Raw genomic sequence first — 12,424 nt, forward strand, 5'->3', positions numbered from 1 at the left:
ACATATTTGCTTACAAGCACAAGTGTCACTCACAAAAAATTCGTTACATACATCAATATAAAGTATGCCCCTTTCTACAAACATAAATAGTAAAATGCTTATATTCTTTATAGCTAATGTGCGTCATGTTGGCACTCCTTTCCTCTGAAAGCTTATCAGTTTTGACCCATACGTTTTGTAGAACAGGATGAATGTTTATTTGAATGTGAAGGGATGAAGGGGTGAATTTCTGATATTCAAATAGTAAATAATAATTATTTTTTAAAATATTTAAATAATGTACAGTGCAAAATATATCTCAAAGTTATGCATTTCATTTGAATATTAAGGTGAAAGGTTGAATTTATGGTATTCAAATACTAAATAGATAAAATTTATGTGCATTGCAAAATACAATTGTCAAAAGTTTTAAGAGAGGTACCATTTATTAAACAGAATGTAGGTTTGAATGTAGGTCAATCTCTAGTAGAGAAATTAAACCAGGAAACAGACAATGGAATTGTGATCCCACTGATTCTTCTAGACTTCTTAATATCTTACACACCAGGGTTATCAATGAAGACAGTTGATTATTCACTGAAGTGGAGAACTTTGTGAACCAATCAGCTCTGCTTTGCTTCTTTGAATGGGATTGTCTTCCCATTAAAGATCAGCTTCATCTGTGATTAGATTTATTCATCATGCTACCTCAAAACTAAACATATTACATTATGGTTTAGTGCAATGGGGACATATCTTTGAAGATAGTTTGGAAATTTAAACCAATATGAAGAAAGATGATTAGATCACCTGATTTTTTGTAAAGTCCTAAATAGTAAACCTATGCAATGCTTTAGATTTGACGGTGCAAAAGGCTGCCATGTGTTCCCAGTAAAAGATGTGCCCTCTTTAAAGAGTTTATTTATTTAATAGGCCGCTCAACTCCTGTATGACTCTGGGCAGCTTACACCTAAAAAAAGCCCCCAGCCTAAAAATTGAATACCACAGACCAGAAAAGCAAAATACAAAGACAAACAAAAACAAATAAAACAAACCAAAAAGGGGGTGCAAAAAGAGAATCTCTTGCAGAGTTGCAGACAAGTGCTATGTTCCCATATGTTCCAAAGCACCATTTTGGAACTGAATCCCAGCCTGGAAAAATATTCCAAAATACCTTGAAAATCTAAGGACGTGTCTTCTTGTTTCTACTGCCCTCACACCTTTGGGTGAGGCCTGATCCACTATAACATATATTTCATCATATAGCCTTCTACAGCAGTAACTGTGGAATTCTCTACCAAGAGACCCATATAATGTATTGCTAGATTTCTGAAAATGGGCAAAACTAAAATATTATGTGATAAGGGATGGGATAATTCAAATACATTCAAAATGGCTATATGTCACAAATCAATTTTATTAATTTAAACGCAAAATGAATGGAGGAAAGTTTCTGTACATAATGGTTGACACAACACACTTTTTGTACAATAAGGCCCAGACAAACTTTTTAGTCAGCATATAGACTACCCCCCCCAAAAAAAGGGAGGGGAGGAAAAAAACTCCATTCCTATTTTGCTTAAAACCAAAAACAAGCCTCTGCAATTAAAGGACTCACATGTCTGCTTAACCACAGACTTAAGTAGTCCTTGTGCTGGCTTGCTTTTGGTAGATCAAGTTACTGAAGATGAAGGGCTATATTTATAATCAAATAGTTTGAAATAAGCCACAAAATAATGTAAACTGTAGCAGCAATATGCATCCTCCACAAAAAGGGGAGTTGCCCTAATAAGGCTGTGCGAAGCTTTGATTCAAGGGTTCTATTTGAGGGCAAATCATCAAATCAAATCAAACTTCCGCACAGACGCCTATTTGGATTTATTCAACTAAACCTACAGATCATGGATTTGAATTGAATCTTTAAATCAAATTCCAAGTTCAAGTTGGATCTTGGCTGAATCACACACCCCTATTGCCTAACAGCTACTTTGTTGCTATTAGCTGGCTTAAAAGCTGGTTTATTCCACAAAAATAAAAATCTAGAAATTGGGAAAATATAACTAAAATGTGTATTTCTAAGGAAGCCAGCAGTGCCTGGTATTAAAACTTAGGCCAAGAATTTAGACTCATGCATAGACTTAGGCAAGTTTTGGTGTAACAAGGGCTTCATTTAACTGTGGTTATAAACAGGGTGGGTCACAGGGGATTACACATATTTTCCCATCCTGTGCAATTTCTCCTTCCCATTTATCAACAGTTAAGAATCCTGATTAAATCTGGTGTTGGTATAATATAGTAGGAAATAATTTTTTGAGGAAGATACAGGATGCATTTGTTATTAACTCTGGCCAAGAAAGCCACACAGATTTATCTAAACCAGCTCAAAATAAAACTGCCAGGATTGTCACAGTTTAGTAAGAAAGGGTAGAATTAATTGAACAATTACAAACAATTAAAACAAAATTGGCAATAACTGTTTTACTGTGTCCCATTGCCAGCAATGGACCAATACAAAAATCTGATTCATAGTGTGAAACGGTTAAAATTAAGGATGTACCAGACATTTGCCATTTTTAATTTCATTTCAGGCTGCAGGTTTACAAACAAAATCATTTCAAAATGCTTGCAGGTTTTTTAAAGTTTACAAATGTTAAGAAATATGCATTGCCATTTTTTTCAATCTATACTATAGCTTCTTATTTTAAGTAAACCACCACGTGGCTTGGGAGATATTGTGCCGTCACAGTAGAGTTAGGAAAGTTTGGGGTTTCTGTTTCTGTTTCAGAACTGCCCATCTTAAAACTCTTAACTCCGACTGTGTATGGCCTTTTCCATAGCAGGTATTAATCAGGTTTCGGCTGCAATCATTGACATGCTTACTTTGGAATTAAGCCCACTGAATTTGGTACTGGCAAGATATATAGAAGATGGCTGTTAATTTTTTTTTTTTGCAACAAATTGATTATTTTCAAAAGAGCAAGACTAATTTCCATAGTCAGTATGTATTGACTGAATCCCAAAAAGCATTCCCTGTTATACTTTAAAATAAAGTGGTTGATCTCATATTTAGCCTTTGAGTGCATAAACATCTTTTTTATTCTATTAAATCATGATACATTACATGAGGTTATCTTTTTAAGTTCTCTATATTTCTGACAAAAAGAATAGATTATTACTCCACATTCAATATTTTCATGAGAAGACAATGACTTGAATGCAGAATATTTTTTTCATTGGCGGAATTCCAGTAATATTGCTCCTGACAGTAAAAGTAGAAATAGGAAGAGGCAATTTTTGTCACTATCTCCTTTCTCCTAAATTCCTGTTCTGGAACATCTCCCAATCCTTTGGAACAGATTTTTGGGGTTGCAGGGGGAGAAATAATCAATAAAATTTATTTCTTCTATTGTATCAACATCCTTCCACGGACAGAAACTGTTCAGTTTATGATTCAATCCAGTAAAATAAAGGAGCAGAACACTGTGCTCAGTTTGCAAGCAGTACTAATACATATGCTTCATATCAGTTAGGAATACATTTTCATGTGTAAACTGCTACTTTTCTTGGCAAAGTACACTGAAACAGTGGCAAATCAAGCCTCCATGCGCAAGTACTTTAAATGAAAAGTGACAATTTAGCCATGCAAATCTTTCTCACCTGATTTGAATGAAGTATATTTTGCACTTGAACCTATGCATTCAAGTACAAAATATAAATGAGAGGTCAGCCTATTATAGGCAAGGTAAAAATAGGGAGTTGATATTGTGATATAATAGATTTGCAAAGGAAAAAAACTAAAAGAATGAATAAAAAGTGATTCCTTATTGACACTTGACAACCATGGTTTTGGTCTTGACAAATTGATCTTAAAAATTTCAATTTACACATTATACACAATACTTTTATAAGGCACAGCACAACAGTTTGTGCACATACTGCCTCATACTTCACCAAAAATCCATTACTACCATTCAATAATATTTGCCTAAACAATATGTAAAACATTGTCCATTCGTTATAAATTTACACAAAAACATTCTTCCTGTACACGATTGTCTCAGTGATGTACTTATTTGCTTAAATTAGACATACTTCAATCTACTTTGCAATGTGCTAAGACCAAAATCTTTTTGTGATCTGAAGGCAATGACCTGTTATAGCCTTCTCACATATTGTACATATCCACATTTAAAAGAAGATGCCAAAACAGAATCTGTTCATAAATAAGTAAAGATTTACAGATTACCCTGGATCTGAGGAAAAAAGCAAGAAAAAAAGTAAACCTTTAAAAATGTGTCCATGTTTTTTTTTAAAGTTCAGTCTTAGTTGTGCAATCAGGTTTGCTGTATTTAAGATGTGTTCATACCACATTGGAGATTCTAGAAATCACAAAGCACTTCCCGGTCTCTTCACAGGTATGAACGTTTAAATGTAGTGAATGTGGTAAGAAGACATTGCTAAAACATTCTCATCATGGCTTGTTCTCATTGGATTCACAGTACTAGAATGAACAGCTGTTTCTGAAGAAAAAGATGTGCTCCTCCATTTACTGAAAGGGCAAAGGTTAAGACCAGTTGCAGCTGTACATCAACATGATGAAATCACAAAATTCTATAGGCCAGTGCTGAAACAAGACTCAGGAACACCGTCCACGGATGTGAGGGAGGTTCTGAGGTTACAAAGTGCTACTATAAGTACTCCAGTTCCAAGGCATGATGAAGCGCCATAAGGTCAGAGTGGCTTGAGATCCTCCAGAATGGCATGGCATGCTGTGAGCAATACAAACACATTGTAGGGAGACAACGTTACATGTTGTTTTATTATCATAGCAGTATTTAGCTATTTCATACTGGAGACCAAGTCAACAAGAATGCTAGAACACTGTCAAAAATGATCAAGCCCATAAGAAATGCATTGTTAAATGTAAGCAAAGAAAAACATGTAAAGGCAGACCACATTGAAACTGAGAATGTAAAATGAATGCAAGCTTACTGTGCTAAAGGCCCTTCTATTCCCCCCCTTTTTTTGTAAGTATTATTACAAATATAGCTCCAAACAGATTCCATCAGGATAATGCTTTCTATTAACAATTCTAGTTTTTGACAAACACAGATGCTGAGCCTAACAATGGAGCCAGGTGCCCCTATGGACAGTACACAGAAGCTGTAATGCCTAAGGCCATCTTTCTACCCTCTAATCCAGTAACACTTGAGAAAAGGAGTAGAGGACTTCCAACATAAAGAATTATGCATTTATTCTGAAGTGTGAAGTACAATGAACTATCCTTCCAATGTAAAGTCATACTAGGAAAATAATTTGCCATGTATTTCAATATATATTCCAATTCAGGACTAACGTTCTGAGATTCCTTTGTTAAGTGACTCTACGTTAGACCTAGCATTTCTCTCAGGTTTCAGAATACAATAATCTCAGAAATAAACATGAAGGGCTTCCATTAAAAAAATGCTGAACCAATTTAGGATGGGGATTTATAAATAGCTTCTCAAGTGGAACTTCATAAAGACGTTATAATGCCAACAATATCTTTAGATGCACTAATTCTTGTCACTTGTACCAGTGTATAAAACAACAAAATAATATTCATAGTTGGAATCCAATGAATAAATGACTAAGTGTTGCTATTTACAGTGAGTTTGTGTATGTGTATGTGTGTGTGATTGCCAAATGTCCTTTTAAGCCACAATACTTTACATTCCATTTAAATTCCACTCCAGAAGTTTCCATGACTATCACAACCAACTGTAAAATGGGAACAGGTTGAAATAAGAAGATGGGACAAATGACCTTGTTCATACAGAAATCCATATGCAGCCCTGGGAATCCTAGCAAAGTTATGACTTCATCAAATTCCTAAAAATAAAACTTACTGTTTCTTTATCTGAACCATTAATTTCTTAGACTGGTAATCTATTAAAATCCCCATCAACATGTATCTCAGCAGTCTAATTTGAGAAGCAATTTGGAAACACTTTTTCACAGTAGACAGGCAGGCCATTTTGTTAAACAAACAGAAACAGAATAGAGAGAGAGACTCTAAAATGATTCATTTGGTCACAGTATGATGATTAATGTATTGTTCATTACCAGAACACTTTCAGTCTTTCTGTTGACAAATAAGTAGACTAAGAAAAATCAAATATCATTATGCTGCTAAATTATATTTAACATAATCCTTTCATGAATTATTGCTTCATAATATATTGGCACTGGTAATGTTGACCTTCCAGCAAGGAATATATTAAAGATAAATGCATATATTTTATTCTATTACTAAATGAAGAAAAGAAGTGAATCTATTCCAAACATGATATATGAACAAATTAGAGACATGAACAATATGAAAACACAAACATTATTAAGGCTGTTCTTCAATTCAGCACAAAGGCTGATCTCAGAGCAGATTGGGTAACATGAAGTAACTTTTAACTCACTTAGGATAGTCATCTATAATGTATCTTGTGTCAGATTCAAAATCCTCTACAATTCCATCTTCAAAATGTAGTTCTGGAGCTCAGTTTGGTGACAGCTAAAAATGAAATCTATGATTTCCAAAAGGGACAAAGTTTTACTTTCATCACATCTACCAGCTTTTTTGGTCCCGCTTTGCTATAATGTGAGGGATCTTTCTGATGGCTTTTGAGCCTACTCACTTCATACCATAATACATGTTTGTAGATATTTTATGGTAACAATGCTGATAGCTATTCCACAGCTATTATATTCTGAAGCTGCTGTTCAGTAAAAAAAAGGCCAGCTGCAGGCTCAAAGAAATATAGTAGCTTTTTGAGTTTTATAACAAATTTGGGTTTATAACAAATCTAGCTTCTATCACCACATTAAATATAGTTATCAAGCTGCTTACATGGCTATATATTAAATATACAAGAAAATATGAATATGTAATTTAAACATATTTGTAGTTAATGTAAATACCACCAATGACTATATAAATTAGTATCTTCTCAACAAGTTCTTAGTTGCTATCATGTTGTGCCATTTTTATATTACAGATTTAGTTCAAGTGATTGTTTATAACAGTTTTCTTTATATGGCTATCAGCAAGAAACTGTTATTGGAAATGAGAAAAATGACAACATAGACTACAATTCTGGACATAGACTTATAAGTATCAATAAATATTCTAATATTAAGATTACTAAATTTTTAGCTACAGCAATTAATTTGAATGGAATATTAGGAATGAATGTAGTTAGCAAAACAAGTCTTCATGGCACTTATCACCCCGCCTAGGTTGGACCAGGCCAGAAAATGAACTCCACAGGAAGACCAGAACTACACTTTATTGAGATTGGCTATAATAATGGAATCTTGCAAGTCTAACTGTCTTGTTCTTCCTCCTCCTTCTTTTACTCCAATGAATCAGGGAGATGCTTGTGTGAGCTTCTTCCAAATATTATCTTGTTTCCCAGGACTTTAAAAATGTTTCAGCTTCAGGTAATGGTTCTTGTATATTTCTGTCAAGGTCACTTGTCTGATTCTCTACAGCACCTCAAACCTCCCGTATCAGTAACAGATCTTACATACTACAAACTCACAAAAAGAAACTCCAACTCAAAATAACTATTTTTATAAATGAATAATCCCAATATTGCAATTTGGGAAAGGCTAGGCAAATAACTAAGCATTATGATAAACATTAATAATATTTAGATGTAGTCATTTTCTGGCATGGTAAGCACACTATATATATAAATAGATAAAAAAGTTCATACATCATGATTCTCACCTGCATCAATTATCCTGTGAATTAGTCCAAATAAGTTGTCTCATTTATTATTACAACATGGCCAAATATTTTAATTATCCAATTGCTATCTTCCAATCCTGTATACAGTACTGATTCTGAATACCATTCATCTACTCTCCAATACAGAATATCCTAGGCCCTATGCCATAATATTTTAACAGCCTATTTGAGTTAGTTTATTGGCAGGAGAGATGACACTAGACACATCCAGCTGAAGAGCAGCTGGCAAGATAGCTGCTTGTTTTTTGACTGTCAGCTGGTGGTTAGGGTGGAACTCTGACTTGACCACTTGAGCCAAATAGCAACTGGGATTGAATAAAATTAGTTTGTGCAGTATGTAAGAGTACCTCGCTTAAATCCTTTTATTTTAGTTTGGGTTCTGACTATTCATACAGCAATGGAAGGAACATTTGCAGTTCTTTAGTTATATAACACCAGCCGTGTGCTGTACATATGTTATAAATAGTGCTGCCCAGCTCACATCTCCCTGCAATTTCATCCAAGCTTAGGTCAAAAGAATAGAGAAGGTGCATTTGCTATGATGGGCAAAGAGCCAGCATAGTTTGTTCCTTCCCCAAAAGATCAGGGAGAACTGGATGAAAATCTCCCTGCTGGTAGCCTTGGGAGCAACAGATCCACAGGGTGTCCTTTATTATTTTGGCTTGAGGAAAAACCACAATTGAGACCTTTACGTTGGAGGCATATAAATATAGTCACAGACAGCTTGAAAAGTAGTGTTTTTGAGGTGAGGTAAGAATCTGAATGGTCACAGACTTAGGAGGATGTTTTTCTTAGGCATGAATACATATGGTTACCAAATTCATTGTTGATATAATCCCATTTAATTCACTGTTGTTTTGCCAGGAGAAAATGTGGCTGCTGCCTTGTGTGCTAGGCTGGAAATTCCTTCCGGCAACAAAGAACACATGAAAGCAGTCTTCCCGAGGATGATTCATATTATTTATTTATTTCACAAGTGTAATAGCTTTCTTAGCTTGCAATCCTATATCCAGTTACATGAGAAAAAACTTCACTGAACTCATGAGAAACATGACTAGGATTGCACTGTAAGTTGTACTTTACATGAGGGCCACTTATTTATTTTTTTTAAAAAATGCTTATTTAAATATTAGCACCACTTTAAGTGCATCGTTGTTTTACCAAGGTAAGTTTCTCTATCATTACAACACAAAAGAAATGTTGTTTAGATTAAATATAGAAATGGATTACAAGGTAAATATTTGATTTTAAAATTTATACATTGAGGCTTAAAAATAAAGCGATTTCCAACAGTTCTTCTCTAACAGTTTTTTTTTCCCTGAAAAGTAGCTATAGCAGCTGCAACCTGAAGGAGAAGATACCAGGTATCGCTTTAACAACCTACTCCTTTCTTCATCAAAGTTTTTCTACTTAAAATTACCCCAACCAATTTCATCTAATGACGAAAAAGATGTAAATATTTATTAAATCTCTCAGATGAAAATCAGCATGGGAACGCATTTAAGAACCAGAAGTGCTAGGCCAAGAAAGGTTAAGAAGGTATGCAAAGAATTCAAAGCCTGTAATGATATGAGCTCAAAACAGCCATTTTGACTGTTCTAAGCTTGAATTGAAGCACTTATGTTCTTTATTATATTCTGACAAACATTTTCTTTCAAATGACATTGTTTTAAGCATTTCTGGCTGTTTTAAGCACTCAGATTTTACTTCTGTTTAATGGGTTGTGATTGGGTTTCTAGCCTAACCAATAAAGCAGTAGGAATCGTTCCTGCTATGCTTAGGCTGGGTAGGGGGATGAGAGGTGAAGTTTAAAAAAAAAATTATTTAACGTTTGACACTGCCCAACTCCAAACAACTCTCAGTGGTTCACAACTAAAAAAACAATATAAACCAAAACCAATATGGGATCTGAGAACAATATACAAATAGAAAACAAAAACGCACCATCTCAACCATCTCAACTCTGGGAGAATAACCAGGTCTTCAAGGCTTTACAGAATGCCAACAGGCTGGGAACAAAATGGATTTCGGGGGGATCTCATTCCAAGTCTTTTAAATAAAACCACCCAACCACCCATGGGCTGTCTCTTTAGTAACTGCAGGGCTTTATAGGTAATAACCAGCACCTGGAATTGCATTTGGAAGCAAAGTGGCAACCAGTGCAGTTTGTGGAGCAGTGGTGTCCCATGAGCATATCAAGGCATGCCCATCACTGCCTGCATGTTTTGGATCAGCTGAAGCTTTTAAGTAGTTTTTAAGGGCAGCCCCATGTACAGCGTAATGCAGTAGTTGAGCCAGTCTAGGGCATAATGAATCACCCAGTCCAGGAAAGGGCACAACTGGTGCACAGATGGAACTGAGCAAAGGCCCCCTGGCCACAGCTGCCACCTGCTCTTTGAGCAGAAGCTTTGAGTCCAAGAAGATCTACAGATTGTGTACCACTCTTGAGAGGGGGAAGTAGTACTGCATCCAAGAGTATGGATGGAAAGTCCTCAGATCCAGGGGCCCTAATATCTACAACCACTCAGTCTTGATAGGATTGAGTCGGAGTTGGTTCCTCCCCCCATTCAGGCCTGCTCAGCCTCCAGGCCCTGGGACAGGGTCTTAAGTTCCTCACTTGGCCAGTCTGGGGTATGATTGGGTATCATCATCAGCATATTGATGATATAGTGTCTTAGGGCTCTGCTGCTTCTGCATAAAGACAAAAACATTGCTTATACCTTGATATAGTTTGATACAGTTCTGCAATTTTAAAAATCTATTATGGAGAAATTAAAGTTGGTGTCAGAGTAGATAACGTGTCCAGATAGGCATTATAAGAATGCAGGTTGCATGTTGTAAATGTAAATACAACATCTAATACTTGTTAATGATTTGGGTTGTGTTGGAATGTGTCTGTATTCTTTGGATGCTCTTATGCCCTACTGTAGTTGAGTTTAAGGATGTATTAAAATTTCAGTAAAATCTGTGTTGATTTTGACTGATTTGTTGAGCTTTGGTATGTGAACACTGTGCAAGCTCTTGTATTCTGATACTGCTGAACTTCATTTATTCTTTAAATACAGATTTTGATGGTTTGTAGAGCCTTGGGCAGCTTGTTTTTAAATTTTTGGGGGCTGCTATTAAGTTAATGTTATTACTCATGCAAGAGTAAAACACTGACATTAGAATTTTTGCAACTGTAATTTGCAAACTGACACACAAGGAGAAGTATGCAAGCTTTTGTGTATATCTTGCATGTGACTATGCAGGCTGCAAAATCAAATCTGTCATTTGAACTTTTTATATGTGTGTGTGTGTGCACGTGTATTATGTGCCATCAAGTAGTTTTCAACTCCTAGCGACCACAAAGAGAGATTTTCTCCATGACTATATGTATATGTGTGTGTGTGTGTGTGTATGTCTATATATAAAATGAGACGGTAATCCACACTGATTGCTACCTGCTACCCAAGCTACATTAAAAAAGAGCCAGAAATCCCCATAGAAAACAAATCTTTCCCATCTTGTGCACATCTGCAATAAAGAAGTCTTTCTTCTCTTACTATCTTCTGCTCCAGGCATCAGCTACTACGGCTGCTTTTCAGGAAAATTAGAGAGAAGGCGTCAGAGAAGACAAATATGTACATTACCTGTGAGCTTGGTCCTAAGAGAGAATGAAAGAAACTGTTCAGTGCAGTATGACTAAAAGATCATCATTTTCAAAGGAAGGAAGGATAATAGACTGCATACTAGTTCACCACTACAAATGCATAGTCCTTGGAACAAGCATGAAGCCACCTGTATGTATATATGAAAGCAGGAAATGTTTATCTTTGGTAAAAAAATTTATTTGATCTTGAGATTGATTGTTAACATACAATTTCATGTTATTTGTAAGACCAACTAGTTCATAAATTCTGAGTGGTTTAAAAAAAAGGCACAAATTTGACTAGGTCTTCTAAGTGGCCAAAATATTTGAGGCAACATATTAATTTGGGGGACTGGTGATTTCTTTTAAAATCTTTGGAGAAGTGATTTTTATTTTCTATTTTTGGCTTCTAAGTGTATAGTTTTCTTATTTTATTTACAAGGTTTATTTATTAACTAGGTTTATGAGTTGAAGCAACTTAAAATTAACAATCATGTATAAAGGTGTAAGTTATACTAAACATGATGGGGTAGTATATGTAACAACTTTCTCTGACTTGATAGCCTCCCTATGTATTGGACTGTCCTTCCAATCAGTCACAGTCACTATGGCCACGCTGGGGGGACAATGAAGACTTTAATTAAAACGATGTACAATTTATTTGAATAAACTATATAAGGTTTTTAAAATCTTGTCTCATTACCTTCTTTGCTCCTTGCTCTTCTTCCACACCATCTCCTATGACAACATAAACTACTTTTCTTCCAAATCTTTGAATTATGCGCTCAAAACAGCTTTCTTTTCCTGGAAAGTTCAAGCATATCATCAAGCCCCACTTTGGGAAAGAATACTGCAGTTTATTTTAGTTTAGAAATCAATGAAATGGTTAGACACATTTGCTTTATACTGTGAAGTAATTATCATTAAGGATATAAGTGGGCAACTGAAATAAATTTTCATGTAACAAAACCACAGATAATAAATGAAAGCATAATAACAAAACATTTAAGGATCCAGGTCAGAAT

General features: G+C 35.2%; 1 protein-coding gene across 8 annotated transcripts in view; it reads right to left on the reverse strand.

Annotated features, from left to right (window-relative positions):
• Nucleotides 1-1,386: 1,386 nt before the first annotated feature.
• Nucleotides 1,387-12,424, reverse strand: part of EYA1 (EYA transcriptional coactivator and phosphatase 1) — a 99,159-nt gene continuing 88,121 nt past the window's right edge. For 4 of the 8 annotated variants that reach the window (XM_088130703.1, XM_088130701.1, XM_088130699.1 and 1 more), the window contains 2 exons: nucleotides 12,103-12,203; nucleotides 1,387-4,748 (listed from right to left, as the gene is read on the reverse strand). In XM_088130703.1, coding sequence (XP_087986829.1) covers nucleotides 4,668-4,748; nucleotides 12,103-12,203 — 182 coding nt within the window. In that variant the 3' untranslated portion in view covers nucleotides 1,387-4,667. Of the gene's footprint in view, nucleotides 4,749-10,513; nucleotides 11,549-12,102; nucleotides 12,204-12,424 lie in introns of those variants that run through there. The other 4 variants (XM_088130702.1, XM_088130700.1, XM_088130698.1 and 1 more) reach the window with 1 other exon arrangement.

This window comes from Python bivittatus, unplaced genomic scaffold, assembly GCF_059951505.1.
Source record: "Python bivittatus isolate LINGU-HERP-01145 unplaced genomic scaffold, Pbiv_v1 ctg000840_np1212, whole genome shotgun sequence".
Lineage (NCBI taxonomy): Eukaryota > Metazoa > Chordata > Lepidosauria > Squamata > Pythonidae > Python > Python bivittatus.